The following is a 17,829-nucleotide window of genomic DNA, read 5'->3' as shown; positions in this document are numbered from 1 at the left end:
TATGTTATGTTTTAGGATGAGAAGAAGGGATGCCTTCTCTGTCCTTTGGGCTAGGCTACAAATGGGAGAATGGTGGACAGCTTTATGCTGAGGTAGTAGCACACACTGTATAACACAACAGTAAGATTCTCCCCAGGCTTTTTCAGTGTCTTTAGAGGTGTTCAAAGCACTTTTTGTATGAGGATGAAGCGTACTGGTATCTTTATTTGGAAGAGAAACATTCAGTTCATCCCTTCTGGCTTCCCTTCATGACCCCTCCCTCCATATACTGTCTGTTTAGAGCCTCTGGGGTCCCCCTTTCCTTTGGCCATACATGCCTGTAGGTTTTGGATTACTGTGTCTTTTCTCTGATTATCCATCTTCTAGGTATTTGCTGACTCATATCTGCTGATGGGTCTTCCCTCATTCTCTTCACTTTTCCTAGGTATGTGTATTTTATTGGAGTCTTGATAGGGAAGAAAAATGATAAATCTTTTGGTCTGGAGTTCTCATCCAGAAATTGGTGGATCTAATTCACTGTAGCAATCCAGTACCATATCCTACCAGTGAAACTGCTCTAGCCCAGGCTCTTCAATGACCACTATTGCTTAACTCTAATGCACAACTTTCTGTCTTAATCTCTAACACTGGGTACTCTATGACTTTCTTCTTTCCTGAAACACTCTTTATTTATACAATACTACTCTCTCCTAGTATTTGGCTTTTTTTCAGTCTCATTTTCATACTTCTTTCTCTCTGTTCTTCATCTCTCACTTTACATATTCTCCCTAGGTAATGTGACCCAGTGGACTCTTCCAAACTCCATACTTGCAGTATTTAGACAGCTCCTCTCCTAAGAAGCATTTCCTTAGCTTGCAAGGCTGAAGAGGTGCCCTAAAAGTCCCCATAATATCTACCAGACTCCTCTGGAATTTCTTACATGGTACAGACTGCCTGCTCGGGGATGTTTCCTTCCCTGGCTGTAAACTGCCTGACTGTGTGTTTCCATTTTCAGCATTTCTTCTGACATATAATTGGTACTTGATAAATATTTGCTGGATTGAATGAGATCACTGATATGAAAAAGTGCTTTATGTTTTATACATATTATCGGTGTCAATAACAACAAAAATTTGTACTTTGAAGAAAAATATGTAAAGATAAGCCTCAAGCTAATCATAGAAGATATAAAATTCTTAATTAATATAATATAAATTTTTAATTTGTGTAATGTAAATATAATGCATATCTTCATGTGAAAATTTTATCCTTCTCATTTCTTGGCACCTCTTCAGAGCCAAACCAACGTAGATTTCTCTCATCCAAAAAGTCTCACTCTATGTTCATAGCAGCATTATTCACAAAAACCAAAAGCAAGTGTTAGATGAATGGATAAATAAAATGTGATACAAACACACAACAGAATATAATTAAGCCATTAAAAGGAAGAGAATTCTGACATATGCTACAATGTGAATGAAACTTGAGGTCATTATACAAAGTGAAATAATCCAGTCAACAAAGACAAATACTGAAGGCTGAGGCAGGAGGATCACAAGTTCAAACCTAGCCTGGGCAACTTAGTGACTTAGCAAGATATTGTCTCAAAACACAAATCAAAAAAGGGCTGGGAGTGTAGCTGGTATGAAGGTTCTCGTTTCAGTCCCCAGTACTGGAAAACAAAAGAAAAAAGGAAAACAAAACAAAACAACAACAACAACAACAAGAGGCAAATGCTGTATGATTCCTTCTATACAGGTATACAAAGCAGTCAAATTCATAGAAGTAGAACACAGGATGGTGATTGCTAGGGCTTAAGGAAGAGAAAATGGAGTTATTGCTTAATGGGTTCAAAGTTTCAGTTTTGCAAGATGTAAAGAGTTCTGGAGATGGATGCTGGTGAGTTAAAAAATGGTTATGAGGGCCGGGGATTTAGCTCAGGAGTGCCGCTGCCTGCCTTGCAAACGCAAGGTGCCGAGTTTGATCCCCGGTACCAAAAAAAAAAATGGTTATGATAGTAAAGATTATGTATATTTTACAATTAAAAATAAAATAAAGTTTCACAAAAAATGCTTCATCAGACTATTTTTCAAATAAAAGTTTTCTGACCTATGTCTAAAATGAAAATTAATCAAATTATGGAGTATGTAAATATATAAAACACTATAAAAGATTAAAAACAGAACTAAAGAATAATAATAGTAGTAATAGAAGACATTTATTGATGTTTATTACACGCCAAACACTGTGCTAAGTATTTTACGTGGATTATTATTTATTTAAAATGACTGTGAGAAAAATGAGATTTTTCAAGAGTTTAAGTCACCTACAAATGGTCTCATAGCTAAAAAGTGAGAACAGGGATTCAAATGCAGCCACACTAAGCCCATGCTCTGGCATTCTATCTGCCCGAACACTTAAGCATGAGAGGGCTGGTGAGAAGGTGTCAATACATTCCTTTGGTTTTCACATTTAAGAGACAAAGGAAAACAAAATTGGTGATCTGCTTCTACATATCAAGCACATATGGCATGCATGAGATTCTAATCAGATCCCAGATCTGAGGGAACCATTATCACGAGCGGTGGATATGTACACAAAGAAGGAAATATAAGCCATGAGCTGCCAAAGAGAGAGAATGTCGTAGTCTCATGAAAAGCTACACAATTCTTGGCAACAGAAAGTGAGAACAAATATTGACTAAGTGAAATAAAATCAGTCTATAAAAGTACTTCATTTCAGAATACATGTGGGAAAAAGGCAAAAAGACCAACTTTACTTTCTTCTCAAAGAAAGAAATGTAACAGACTATGGCAATTGACATTTGTATCCCGATAAAGAGGAAACTGACTCTTCATTCAGATTACATTTTAAATAACAATATCATTGTTAAAAATATTCCTGTATTAAAGATTCTAATAGGCATATAATGATTTACATGAAAAAAAATTTTTTTAAACAGAGTCTTGCTATATAGCTCAGGCTGCCCTTGAACTCACCACATAGCCCAGACTGGCCTTGAGTTCACAGCAATCCTCCTGTCTTGGCCTCCCAAGTGCTGGGATTACAGGTGTTTGCCACCACGTCTGGCTGACTGCATGAAATTTAAACCACCACATAAAATTTCTAGGGCAACTCAAACAGCCTTATTTTTCCAGACATTGTGAATTTCAGAAAAAATACAAGGACACTGGAGCAATCTACTTGAAACCTCAGATTTAATTTTTTTTTTCTATCTTCTTATTGCCCTTTAGTTCTCTCCAGACTTAACATCTATCTTCTTCGCCACAACATTCCAAGAAAACACTCACCAATGTGTAGTTCCAAGAACTGCAAAGATGTCTTGGTTCCAGAGGCTTTAAATAATTGTTATTTTCTATGCTTACCTCAAAATCATATTGATACCTTGTTTACTAACATACCGAGTTTTCCTGTTTTTTTTAACTGCAGTGTCAATAACTTCTATGTGAATATACACTATACCTTGTTCCAATATCAAGCCAGCTGCCATAATCCTTGACCAAGAAGAAAAATTGCTGTAAAATATAATAAAAGATGGTTCTAATTTTTAAAAAGCCTATTTAGATTCAATCTAAAAAACTTGTTTTAAGACTGTATGTTACATATTTTTGACTCCTCTGAGTAACTCTGTTTAGGATCAACAAGAATATGCTTTTTACTAAAACTTTTACTTGGATTAAAATAAGCAATAGTCTAAATGCCTGAATTACAATTACAATTCAAGGAAATGAACATAACATTTTTGTGAATAACTAGAAATAAAAAAGCAGCCAACTTTAGTAAAAAATACCAGACATAAATGAAGAGAAACCATGTTATTCATTCAGTAACAAATATTTACTGATACTATTATGTACTAATAATCACTATGTTAGGTCCTAAAGATAAGTTCCTTCTCACAAAGCATATAATCAAGTGAATGATTCAAATTATCAAGTGTGTGTGTGTGTGTGTGTGTTTGTGTGTGAAAGTGAGACACAAAGACAGAGAGACAAGGAGAGGAGCAATATCCTTGGAAAATATATGCAATCATGGAAGCACTGAAGAGGTGGTATAAGGGAAGGTTTCCTTTTGAAAGATGAAATATAAGTGAAAAGTAGGAATCAAATGAAAGAGATTTGGGAGACAGACTAAAACTGTTTCTGGCAGAGAGAATAGCCTGTATAAATCCCACATGTCCAGATGGTTTGGTAGGTTCAAATTGAGAGGTAACACCAGTCAAGTAAACAGAAGTTAGATTACAAGTGGCTTTGCAAGTTAAATTGAGTGATCTTACTCTTCATATAAAATTAATCAGAGAATTTCAATTCTCTTCTGTTAATATGTCTTGCTTGTTTGTCACTCTGTGAGCAAAACTGAAAGCTGATTTTGTCCTAATCTTATGTGTGGTCCATTTAAAAAATATATTGGATATATAGTTCAATACAACACAATTATGCTTTCATTTAAAGCAAATGTTTAGGAATCTGATTTAGGAAGTTACCCTAATCTATGTTTCTAATCACTTTTAGCATGGGATGTTGTATAGTAAAGCATTAATTTTTTTTTTTTTGACACCAGGGATTGAACTCAGGACCTTGCACAGAGCCACTCAGCTAAATTCCAGGCCTGTAAAGCACTACTCTTTAACCCCCAAAAGAGGTGTGGCCTTTGTTCTCAACTACTGGGAAGTGATTTTAGGCCCTTGGAATGTCATGCCTAGTAGCAGTGTTTTACCTGGAGCACTATGCACTAGATAGTCTAACAATATGATTTATGATGAGGGTTTTGGGCCTCATAATATCAGTTCTACCCATGGAAACACTGAAGATTAAAGATTAACCATGTGGGCAATATGTGATTGAGCCTCAATAAAAAGTCTTGACATCAAAGCTAAAGTAAGTCAGGATGGCAATATTTTAGGTGTACTGTCACACCTGAGCATAACACACACTGTCCTGCCTCCACAGGAGGAAAAGAACAGAAGCTCTGCATTTGATGTCCTCTCAGACCCTGCTCTATATATCATTTCACTGCCATAAACCACAACTGTGAATATACCAGTGTTCAGCAAATTCTGTGAATCCTGGTTTCTTCTGTTAATTTCCTACGGAAGGTTCATTTCAGATACAAAGCAAAATGGAAGACTAGGTATAAAATGACAGAGTTGAATAAATGAAATAATGAGACTTTTGACACTTTATGAAGTTTAAGTAGCTTGTCTTTATGAGAGCATTTTAGAACTCAATATGTAAAGATTTCACATAAAGAAATGCATTCATATTTTTCTTGCTTAAATCAACTCAGCACTTAGCTTCTTAATCTTATTTATGCTAAATATCCAATAATACCTTACCAAGGCCATAATGTCTGATATGATGAGAACAATGAGAAAAAGGCTGGAAAAAAAAAGAGAAAAATTACATATAATACAATAGGCAGAGTTTTCAAGTACATTAAAATCTAAATGAGAATAATCAGGTAACTCATGAGGATAAAAGCAATATCCTAACGAGGGGAGAGCAGAAAGCTAGCATTGCTGATGCCATCACTGGCTTTATCCTGCCATCTCTAAACTTCCCATTATGTGAGACAAATCTACCAGTTAGATTTTTATTACTCACAGCCAAAAGCCTTCCTAGCAGATTATCCATCAGGAAATCTGCAGGCCCTAAAACTCCTTTTTAATGGTCTTTACCCAAAATGTACAAGGTTTTTCTAATGAACCCAATTATAAGGACTGAAAAATTAGACAAATTATTGATACTTAGAAAAGTTAACTTTAAATCATGGAAAATAAACTAAAGTGAACATAGTTTTTCTACATCACCTTTGCTGAATACATATTTTAGGGAATGAAACAGAAGAAATCCAGTTAGAATCATATCCCTGGTTTGTTATACTGAACTTATCCTTGTCATTATGAATCTAATAAACAAGTCTTTAGTACAAGCCAACATTCCCATCTTAACTCCTATCCTTTAAGAGTTGTAAGAAAATGTTCAGCAATGTAAATGAGACTGAAAATGTGGACATGAAAGAGAAATGATATGTGATATTTAACAAATGGATATGGCAATGAGGGAGGGACGGACTTTGGCTTGTATGATTAAGGAAAACAAAATGAGAAACTAGTTGACAATAGGAAGAAAGGGGATCACTGGGTGTTATGGCTTGTATCTACATGTCCCCCTAAAGCCTCACGCACTCAAAGGTGGGGCTTTTTGAAGGCGGCTGGATCTAGGTGTGTGAATATGAATTAAGGATATGTGAATATAGATTTATGTTGTGGTAACTGGATTAGTCCACTGATTGGTTTAGCACGGTTCCTTTTTTTTTTTGGTACCAGGAATCGAACTCCGGACCTTGCACTTGCGAGGCAGGTAGCAGAACCACTGAGCTAAATCCCTGGCCCTAGCACTGTTCTTGGTGTGGGTAATGGGAAGCCCCACTCTGGGTGTAGGTAGCACCACCCAAAAGGCTTGTAGCCTGGATGAGATAAAAGGGAAAGGGAGGCTTGCTGCTGCTGCTTGCTGTTCGCTGCCTCTTCCTGCCCTGCCATGAACTGTTTCTTCTCTGTGATGCCCTTTTGTGATGCACTCGGCCTTGGAGCCAGCCAACTGTGGACTAAAATTTCTAAAAACCGTGAGCCAAAATCTTTCCTCTTTTAACCTTGGATGTCAGGGTAGTGTCTCAGCAACAAGAAAAGTAGCCAAGACACTGGGTTCAGTGTGTGACATAGTAAACCTAAGAGTCTGTGATATTAAGGGGGAAATGTTAATGTCTTTATAAAGTTTAAAAGTCAAAAGAGAAGACTTTTATAAACCCTCAGGTTAGCCACTTTTGACTCAATTCTCTCCCTTTGCATTTGTTTTTCATTGCATTTAGTCTCAAGACAGAATTACTACATATACATGCACACATACAGTCATGCATAAATATATGTATATATACACATATATACACATGGACAACCCTTCTACTTCTCATTCTACTTGTTCCCAGTTTATAGTCAAGAGTTAATCAAAATCCCTTCTACAAAGTTTATACACTAACAGAGATGCAAGAAAGTGTATGTCATTCAGTAGTTTTTCTCACATCTAAATAACTGTTTTTATGTGAAATTTAAAGGCAGAGATGCCTTCAATATTAAATTCATGTAAATATTCTGCCAAAGTATACTAATATCATTTCAAACTAGACACAAGACTTTTACTATTTTTAAATAGTAGAAATAAACACTTAAAATGATGGCATATGTATAATAGTATGCTAAACCCAGTTCTACTTTAAACTCATCAAGAACAACATGCAAATTTATGTTACAATTAGTCATTTCTTTCAGCATTGAATATGTCAACTTGTCCAAAAATAACAAAACTGCTAAGAAGCTTCATATTTATATCAAGTGTTTTTTGGAGAATCCCTGTGCTAATGAGGCAATTTTATTGGTTAAAAAATGCAAATAGATGAGTTGATAGCTTTTCTTCCAACAATCTTGATTGCTTAAGACTTGACTACTCTAGAAATTCCTCCAAACTCAGAAAGAAGACTTCCTACTCCACTTTTCAAATGTGTAGAAATCAAGACTGTGTAAATCATTCATATTTAGAAAAGTTAATTTTATGCCATATACAATGTTAACAAATTTATCTAATATATATTTAGAAAATAAGCCAAAAAAAAATTAGAATGATATCCTTTTACAGAATCTTTCTTTTTTTTTTTGGTACCAGAGATTAAACTCGGGTCCTTGCGCTTGCGAGGCAGGCAGCAGAACCACTGAGCCTAGAATGATATCCTTTGTTTTACATATGCATAGTTGTAGTTGTAACAAATAAGTAATTAACTACAATGTTTAACATTTATGTTTCACTATTTGCTGGGGAAGCTCTTCACTAGCTTGAATAATATCCAACTAACATTTTATTGCTGAGAACGCATATTTGTCTGCTAGAGGTCCTAACCAACTAATTTCTTCTAAAGATAACTGAACTGTGACTAAAATGGTGAAATATTTCTCATTTTTATAATAAACAATCTAAACTACAGGGTCTTAATAACAATTACATGAAAGATTTTCAAATGTTTACTCTCATTTATGAGAAGATCCAATGTTTCTTAAACATTCACCTTACCTTTTTGATGATAATTTTGAAGTTAACTGAACTGCTTCGAAAGCACACATCACAAGAACAAAAGGAATTAAAATCTGTTTAAAAGAATAACAAATGATGTCATTGTTAACTGAAGCATTTAAAACAGCTTTTGAAACAAGTACTATTTCTTTTATCTTTTGTGTGTGTGTGAGTGTGTTACTATGGATTGAACCACAGGGTGCTGCTCTACCACTGAACTACACCCCTGACCCCAGTCCTTTTCATTTTATTTTGAGACAGGGTCTTCTAAGTAGTCCAAGTTGGCCTCCATCTTGTGATCCTCCTGCCTCAGCCTCTTGAGTAGCTAGGATTATAGACAAGTGCCAGCAAACTCAGCTTTGAAACAAATACTATTTCTGCTTATGAAAATATTTTCAATTTCTAAAAAAACTTCTATATATACTAATGAAGAGCAAACACTGAAATGCATGATACCAATAGTATAAAACAATGATGAAAGATTTAAAAAGCTATATTAACATATAGAGCATAAACAATAACAAACATTAACATATATTCCAAATAAAAATTTATTACAATTTATTTTTTATTTGGCTCATCTTAAAAATTCATGACAATGTTTAAGGCACAGGATGAACACCCAAATCAAATAAATTAAGCAGCCTGATAACCTGACTCAAAAATCTCTGAACTCATCTGATATGGACACTACAACACTATAAACATGATTCATTTGCTTTATCATTGCTTTTCTTTTTTTTAAAGGTTCTCACTAACAATCAGTCAACAAAGTTATCAAGTGCATTATGTTGTTAAAGTTAAAAGAATTATGCTGAAGATTAAAGATCCAGTATTATAATTTGAGCTTTTCTTTCTTTTTTCCTTATTTCTAGCTAGATTCACAGTCTTTTCGGCGGTTAATAGAACCACCACCATTTTAAAAAATGTGAATTAAAATTAAGAAAACAAAAACATTTTAAAATAATTTGATAAAGAATGGGACATGACAAAATACTGTTTTTTTAACACTTTCTAAATGAGTAGTTGCAGTAGTACTCAAACAAAAAGTAGTAATATTAGTGTAATAACAACACTATTATAAGAGAATACACTCCTTTAACAATTATTATTACTTACATGATCTGTACAGAAGGTAATCAAATTTTAGGCTGGCATTAGTTTTTAAAAATTTAAAAAAATTTTTTTGCAGTACCAGGGATTGAATTCAGGACCTTGCACTTGCCAGGCAGAGATGGCATCGCTGAGCTAAATCCTTGGGCCTAGTTTTTTTTTTTTTTTTTGTATCAGGGATTGAACTTGGGACCTTGGGTTTGCAAGGCAGGCACTGGAACCACTGAGCTAAATCCCTGGCCCTCTAGTGTGTGTGTGTGTGTGTATATATATATATATATACACACACACACACACACTAACTGCATAAAATGTGCCAGGCACTATAGTAGAGAAAATGTGGTAAAGAGAACAACATAAGTATAATGACTCTAGAAAAGAATTGATACCCCCAGAAAGCTAATATGTCATTATTTTTGTATTGTTAGCACCTAACCAGTGCTTGGCACACTAATGAATGGAGCGCTCAATGACATATTTGTTGAAGGAATAGATCAATTCTAGGTACATGGATTATAACATGCTGGCAGTTTTGTGGGTGGGATCTTTAGCAGCACTGCAGTTTTGATCACAGATTCTGTACAGCCTTTAATTACTTCTGATGGGACTTTCTGGAACTAAGATCAAATCCTTACTCTTGAAGCCCAACAGTCTCAAGAGTAAAGCAAGAAAGATCAACCATATTTGTAAGCAAGTGCAAGAGGATTCTGCCTCCAGATCAGCAATGGTGACAATGTCAGGAAAGATGTTTTCTTTCCACTGCCATTTATTTGTCACAATGGCTTTTAATCTTAATGTCATATGTTATATACTTTTAATCTGTCAATATCTTAATAAAATAAAATAAGAAAACTAACCTTCCACATCATCAGGGCTCCCATCATAAAAGGACTAAACACAGTCAGAAAGCAGTAGACAGAGGCAAGATCAAAGCTAGGGAATCACAACATAAAAAGAATTTTAGAATTCATAACGTAGCATTAAAAGATGATTCTGCTAAAAGGATGTTTAATTCTCTGAAATTTTACACAAACCTTACTCTTACACAAGCACATATCAAATCAAGGAATATCATGAAGCTATTAAACAAGGTAGACCTATATGTGACAATACATACCAACCTCCAAAAATATATCATTCAGTATAAATAACATGCAATGTATATATATTGTTTTCATTTTAAATTACCTGTTAATAGAAGCTATGTTTCCAGTTCCAAAAAATGCTGTTACTAAGAAGAATACCTAAGTAGAGTTAAAGAAATGCCAAAGCTGGTCCAAAGTCACACCAACTTCTTTTTCATTTAGAAAAATCATGCCAATTCTACCATGAGGGTAATTTGTTTTTCTTATACATTCAACCTTGAATGTTCTTCCAAAGGACACCATGAGGCCTGGGAAGCTGCCTTCACTTGGCTTCTAGTAATTTGGGAAGGTTAGTTTTCTCTTCCTGAACACAAATGAGTTGGATCATGTCTGTAGTTGACTGATAATGACTTTTTTGAAAAAAGAATGCAGACTTGCAAGATATTTTTAATTTTAATTCATACATGCTTGCTATGTGTCCACTATGTGGGAACCTCATGGCACATTCTTCAAAAGGCTCACAAAAGAAACCAGATACCCTGTTTTAGAAAAATTTAGTAGAGAGACGAGAAAATGTTGAACATCTTTTTGACATTTCTTAATCATAGATTTGTATTAGAATAGCAATAAAAAAGTAGATTTAATCTGATAGTGTCCAAATACCTACTGCTAGTAAAGTACTCAAAATGGTGTGTGGTTTATTGAAAAGACTCAATAAATATTTGCTATTTTATTATATATATATATACACACACACATGATATAGAAACCCTGAAGTAGTATATGTTACGACAATTTCTGGTAAAAAAGGGACTTTTGAGTTTGTAAACTGAGTCATAAATGTATTCATGAATCCATTTATTTAATCAACTAACATTTTTTATCTATTATATGTCAGACACAGAGTGAAGCACTTAGAATACAAATATAACAATCAAAGTATTCTAAGACTAAGATCAGTAAAGAAACAATGGAAAAATTGAAGATATAATCATGAAACAGTAAATAGGTAGGACAGGAGCTTAGAGCTTACTGAAGGATACAGTGAAAAGTGAAGCAAGAAATACAGTTTGGTGGCATAATCAAGAAAAATCAACGTGTGATTTCAGATTAGGGAGACAAATAGTTGGAGGTGGAAAATCCTATTAGAGAATTAATTCAGTAGTCCATGTCAGAGATAAGGAAGTCTGAACTGGTTCAGTGACAGTGGACCTATAGAGAACAAAGGCAGCCCACAGAACCACAGAAGTGGATAAGGAGCAGTTCAATATAAGTTTGGATGGCCTGGGTGACTGAGAACATGGTAAAGCCATTAAATGAGGGGAAGGGAGAGAAAGTAAGACAGGGGAAGGGAGGGGCGAGGAGGAGAGAGGAGAGAAGGGGAAAAGAATGGAGAGGAGAGGGGGATGAGAGGAGAGACAGTTTGGGACATATTTGGTGATGCCCAGGAGAATGCCCGCCATGTAGCTAGTTTGTGAGGTCAAGAGAGAGATCAATGCTGCAGAAGTATGTCTGAAGAGTTCTCTGCATACCGGTTTCTGTCAAAGTTAGAAGAAAGAATGGCACAGAGAGAGATGGTTAATGGTGAAGTTTGGAGCAAAACACACATCAAGACTAGGCAAAGGAAGAGGTTTTAGAGAAAGAGAATAGAGATAATATAAAAAACTAAAAGAAAAACTTGGATAGTATCCCAGAAGTCAAGGGAAAAGAAGAGGAAAATCAATAGAGTTAAATGTTACAGTGTGGTCAAGTAAAGGGAATAGATTAAACATGCAATCTGGACACCACTGTAGACTACTCTTAGTACAGCTTCAGCAAAAACATTTGACAAACATTGATACAGCACAACTATGTGCCATTTTAGCAAGGCCTTGTATCAAAATTAGAAAAGTTTAAAAAAAACCAAAAAGGGCTCCAGATGTAGCTTAGCGGTATAGCACTTGCCTAGTATAAATGAGGTTCTGGGTTCAATTCCCAGTGTGTGTGTTTCTCTCTCTCTCTCACACACACACATGCACAAATTAGTACAGTCATTATGGAAAACTAATTTAAAATCAGTACTACCACATGATGAAGCAAACCCACTTTTGGGTATATACCCAAAGGAAATAAAATCAGTATCTTGAAGAGATAGCTATATTTTAACTTTCACTATAGCATTACTCATAAGTTAAAAAATAGAATCCAAATGTTCAGTGATAGATTAATAGACAAAGAAAATATCTACATATGTGACAGAATTCTTTTTTGCCTTAGAAAAGAAGGAAGTCTTGCCATTGTGACAACATGCATTACTATGGAGGATGTGACACAAAGTGAAATAAACGAGACACAAGAAAGACAAATACTGCTAAAGTAAAATAGTCAATTTTATTTATTTATTTGTTTGTTTGTTTGTTTGTACCGGGGATCAAACTCGGGTCCTTGCAAATAGTCAATTTTAGAGAGCAGAATCATAGTTGGCAGAGGCTGGGAGAAGGGGAAAACAGGAAGACGGCAGTCAAAAATTATAAAGTTTCAGCTGGGTGTGGTGGCACATGCCTGTAACCCCAGCACTAGGGAGGCTAAGTTCATGAGTTCAAGGCCAGCCTGAGCTACATAGTGAGATCTTGTCTCACTCGCTCCACCAAAAAAACCCCCCAACAAATAAAAAAAGGTATAGGGGCTGGGGATTTAGCTCAGTGGTTCCGCTGCCTGCCTCACAAGCGCAAGGGCCCAAGTTTGATCCCCGGTACCAAAAAAAAAAAAAGGTATAAAGTTTCAGTTATCTAAGATCAGTAAGGTCTGGAGGTCTAATGTACAGCAAGGTGGCTATAGTTAATAATACTGTATTATATACTTGACATTTGCTAAGAGTGGCTCTTAAATATTTTTGAAAGAAAGAATGAAAAGAAAAAAAGAGAAAAGAAAGAAGCTATATGAGACAAGGGATATGTTTGTGGTGATCATTTCACAATATATATGTGTATCAAAGCTCAAGTATTATTTTTTAAATATGTAATTTTTATTTGTCAATTACTCTTCAATAAAGATGGAAAAATTAAATTTAAGAAGGAATAGTCTATGAATTTCTTAAAACTAGTCAAAGATTTCAGCTCTAGCTGTAATGGTTTAATTTTTAAAAAATATATGCATATGTGATAAAATCTTAGTTGTTGCTATCTTAAATGGTAGGAATATCCATATACACTTATTACATCATTCTTTATGTAGTAAAGTATATAGTTAAAAAAACTTTAAGATGTTAATTTATATACATGAAAAAACTATAGCTGAGAGAATTAAATGGCCTCTCATGTAATATCACTATTAAGTAATAAGTAGAAACACTTTCCATATCTTCTACCTCCAAAATGGGATGTTGCATGTCATAAAACAAAAGTTCGAACAAAGGATACAAGGAAAAAGGCTCTACGGATGTCATCCAGATACAGCTGTCGAAACTGAGTTATATCAGTATTATAGGAGAAATGGATACTGGTGAGCTGTGAGAGAAGAAACATTATTAATTCACAATAACAGCTGGCTTACATCTACCCTCAAAGGCAAACTTATAAAGACTGTTAATCATGGCTGGAAATATATCCCGTGCTAACACACAAGTCAACAATAAATCTTTTTTTATATCTTAATTATGCTTTACTAAAATCTGCCAAAAGGAAAATATGTCTTGAATAACATACTGAACAGAGCTGTAGTGTTAGGACATGTGTAATAAAAGTGAGAACTGGGTTTTTTCCTATTTGTCATAAACACTTCACTTTTAAATTCCTATATAATTCGCCCCTTTCAAAAATTTGATTTCTCAGAAAGTATCCTGATTTTCTTAAATTCAGGTATGGTATGAATTTAAAAGATATGGTAAAATTAATTCTCTGTTTCTTTGTTCTGTTAATTCTATTTGGAGAGAAATTTTATTTTTCATTAACAAAGCAAAATGCTTCTATCTTTGGTAAAATGGAAAGTCCTCCTAACCACAAAAAAGAATGCTAATGGCTAAATTTAAAGGAAGGACCCCCCACCCTCGTGTAATTTTCTAGTTAAGCTCTTTAGTAATCTTTTCTAGAAAAAAAATAGACTTGGTATCAGTTTAAAAAAGAATGTGACACAATGACTGAGTTCTGATGAAATATATCATATTGAGGACAGTTTCTGACCATTTACATTAATCTGATTAAAATTGTTCTTTGTGTATTAATATTCCAAACCTGAAAGTTAAAAACCAGTCGTTATTCAATATACTTTAATAAGGTTTCTTTTGTGTAAAAATTAGGTATTCTGAATTATCAGTTCCTTTCAATAAGCCTAACTGGAGGCAGTTAAGGATGGATCAACTATGAAAGTGTTTTTCTGTAACATATATTCATTTACCTGACCTCAGTACAATTGTAAATACTCTTATCACCAATTTCTCATTACCTTTAATTCTAAAAAAGACAAGACTTATCAGTTTAACTCAGCATGATAAAGTTGTCCTTAAAATTTGGCTAACTGGAGAGGGGAGGAGAGGGGAAAGGGACATAAAAATAACTAAGGTGTGCTATGTATATGTACCGATTCCCCATGATGAATGCAATCATTATGTACTACAAACATACGAATAAAAACAAAAATTAAAAGAAAATTTGATTGGCTCTTAGCCAATTAAAAGTACTCCGTGTTGCATAAAGTCTTTTATTGTAACAAAAGTTCTTTTAATTAATTTAAACATTCACCCTATTTTTAGATCATACCTCATATTCTGTCATCTTAGTGACTGTGACCTCAGGGCAAATCTTGGACTGTTCACCTACATTGATGTTCTTTATTATCAGTGATTCTCAAGTAATTACTATGAAAAGCCCAACTATATATTGCCTGAAAAACTATAAAATCATAATTGTCTGTGATAAGTGAGAATTTTACATACAAATTGGTTAACTTAAATACTGTCAAATAAAATTTACTAAATGCTAAATTAAATTTTCTTTAAATGTTAAAATTTTAAGTAGAATTTTTGATGATGTAACATTTCAATTTCCTTACAGTTCAAAGAATATTTTAGTATTTTCAAACACAACAATGACTTTGACAAGCTACCTTCTGTTTAGAGGAAACACCAGATTGTTGTAGGGTTTCTTGTTCCATGTATATCCAGATAAACATCAAACATGACAACACTAATGGAAAGAAAGCTTCATACCTAAGAAGTGGAAAGTGAGTGGAGGGAGGATAAAAATGAAAAGAAAAAACATTAAACTAATAAACATACAAATTTACACTGCAAGGGGCCAGTAAAACACATGAAAATATATTTGATCTTATCAATAACTGATATGGAAATCAAAACACTAATAATATCCTATTGACTTGTCATATTTATCAATATTAAAAATATGTTGAAAAAGTACAGTGAGGGCTGGAGATTTAGCTCAGTGGTGCTGGTGCCTGCTTTGCAAGCTCAAGGTCCTGAGTTCAATCCCCGGTACCCCCACCCAAAAAAGTACAATGAAAATGGAACTTTCATGCTCTTTATATACAAATATATACTTTCTAGAAGGCCATCTAATATTATGTATCAAGAATCTCCAAAATATTCATAAACTATCATCCAATAATACCACTTCTAAGAATATACTCTGAGAAATTAATCAGATGTATGCACTTTGATTCCATTGTTAATATATTTGTTGTAATATTGTTTATAGAAGGGGAAAAAGTGAAAAAAACCCCTACACATCTACAGGGGACTGAATAATACATGGCATATCTGCAGACTGGAGTGCAATGCAGATACAAAATACAAGAAAAATGTTCATGAGATAACATGGTGATGGAAAGCTTTCTAAACTGCTTCTATGCTGTAATCTAGAAATGCTCTAATACAAAGAGTACTTCTCATACTCTTTTAATCACTCGTTTGTGTATACTCACTATTAGATTATAAAATCTTTGAGAACTGTTTTGTCACCATGGCAGGTGTAGCTCAAAAGATTTTTGGGCTGGCGTGGGGAAGGCAGGGTTGAGAGAGGGTCTCATTATGTAGTACAGGCTGACCTCGAAGTTGTTAATTTCTCAAACCAAACTCAATCTTGTAATCCACCTCTCTCATCCTCCTGAGTGCTGAGATGACAGGTAAGAGCCGCTACCCCTGGCTAAGAAGTATTTTTGAATGAGTTACTAACATAATTGAAAGTTAAAAAACACGAAACGAAATGCTTTGAATTTGACCACAGGGCTGGGACAGCCCAGTGGTACAGCAACTGCTTAGCACATACAAGACCCTAGGTTCAAACCCAGCACTGGGAAAAAAAAAACCCCACAGAAGTCTACCAAAATTATAAAACTAAAACAACAGAGATTGGGCAGAAATATGAGAAAGCATACACAAATTGGTACATAAGATTAAGAATCCACAAGAATATAAACAAATGTACATGAGAAAATATAACTACAGAAATGTACAAAAGTGGTATTGTTTTCAGGCTATTAAAAGGGCATTTGATATTATTTGATGTTTTATTTTTCAGTACTGAGGATCGAACTCAGGATCTCACACTTGCCAGGCAGGCGCTGTGCCGCTGAGCTATATCCCAGCCCATTTTATATTACTTGAAAATGAAAATACCAAATATTGTTAAGGATATGACAAAATAGTACCCAAATGGTTTCTTAGCAATATTATAAAGTGACACAGTTTAAAAAAAAGTTCATTCCCTATGGCCCACCTAAACTATTGTGAGAAGTAAACAAAGGAAATATATAAACTATGTAAAAAGTTTATGCTTAAAAATATAGCTCAAAATATTATTTATGATAACAAAAGGTACAAACAGTGATTACAAAGAGGGGTGCCTAAGTAAATCAAGATGCATTCACAACAAGAAATACTAAGTATCTATTAAAATGGTGGCTAGGAAGCCTATGATCTATTTTGGAAAATTCTTCAAAAATAATGTTTGTTAAGTAGAAAAAAGATACAAAATAGTACAAGTACTATTAATTATATGTTTAAAAGACATATATTGAGCCAATACCAGAAGGAAATATACCTGAATATCAATAGGCAAAGTTAAAAATAATTTTGTTTCATACCCTTACTTTCCAAAAAGAATTGAAAAATAATATAGAATGCCTATCATCCTGGCCTTTCTTTAAATCATTTCAACTTCTACATGAGAGCTCGACAGCACCAAGCACCTCAAACTCTAGTCATTCTTTATCTCACACAATTCAAAACTTAACTCACAATACATAATTGTTCCATTTTAATTTTTTTTTTTTGGTACTGGGGATCGAACTCAGGACCTTGCGCTTGTGAGGCAGGCACCGGAACCACTGAGCTAAATCCCCAGCCCTAACTGTTCCATTTTAACTGTCTAATACTGTAAAAGTCCTCACTTTACAGCAGTTTATAACTCTACTGTATGCCTCCATTACAGTAATAATTTTCTCTGTATGTGTGTCTTGTGCTTAGGACACCAGATATGTGAAAAAAACAACCGTAGATTAATTAAATCAGAAGGTGCATTTGT

General features: G+C 34.3%; 1 protein-coding gene across 16 annotated transcripts in view; it reads right to left on the bottom strand.

Annotated features, from left to right (window-relative positions):
* The window catches only part of Pign (phosphatidylinositol glycan anchor biosynthesis class N), a 236,883-nt gene that overhangs the window by 112,082 nt on the left and 106,972 nt on the right, over positions 1 to 17,829 (bottom strand). For 13 of the 16 annotated variants that reach the window (XR_015443246.1, XR_015443247.1, XM_087191828.1 and 10 more), the window contains 7 exons: positions 15,395 to 15,497; positions 13,714 to 13,800; positions 10,419 to 10,474; positions 10,088 to 10,163; positions 8,118 to 8,191; positions 5,336 to 5,378; positions 3,463 to 3,515 (listed from right to left, as the gene is read on the bottom strand). Coding sequence is in view for 14 of the 16 variants with exons in the window: in XM_087191828.1 (XP_087047954.1) it covers positions 3,463 to 3,515; positions 5,336 to 5,378; positions 8,118 to 8,191; positions 10,088 to 10,163; positions 10,419 to 10,474; positions 13,714 to 13,800; positions 15,395 to 15,497 (492 nt within the window). In the remaining 2 variants the exon portion in view is untranslated. Of the gene's footprint in view, positions 1 to 2,978; positions 3,074 to 3,462; positions 3,516 to 5,335; positions 5,379 to 8,117; positions 8,192 to 10,087; positions 10,164 to 10,418; positions 10,475 to 13,713; positions 13,801 to 15,394; positions 15,498 to 17,829 lie in introns of all 16 variants that reach the window. The other 3 variants (XM_087191853.1, XM_013077241.3, XM_087191842.1) reach the window with 2 other exon arrangements.

Source organism: Heterocephalus glaber, unplaced genomic scaffold (assembly GCF_053883595.1).
Source record: "Heterocephalus glaber isolate CG9 unplaced genomic scaffold, H.glaber_assembly_v1.0 deba00000331, whole genome shotgun sequence".
NCBI classification, from domain to species: domain Eukaryota; kingdom Metazoa; phylum Chordata; class Mammalia; order Rodentia; family Bathyergidae; genus Heterocephalus; species Heterocephalus glaber.
The sequence above is the reverse complement of the archived record's forward strand: the minus strand, read 5'-3'. Positions and strand labels throughout refer to the sequence as shown.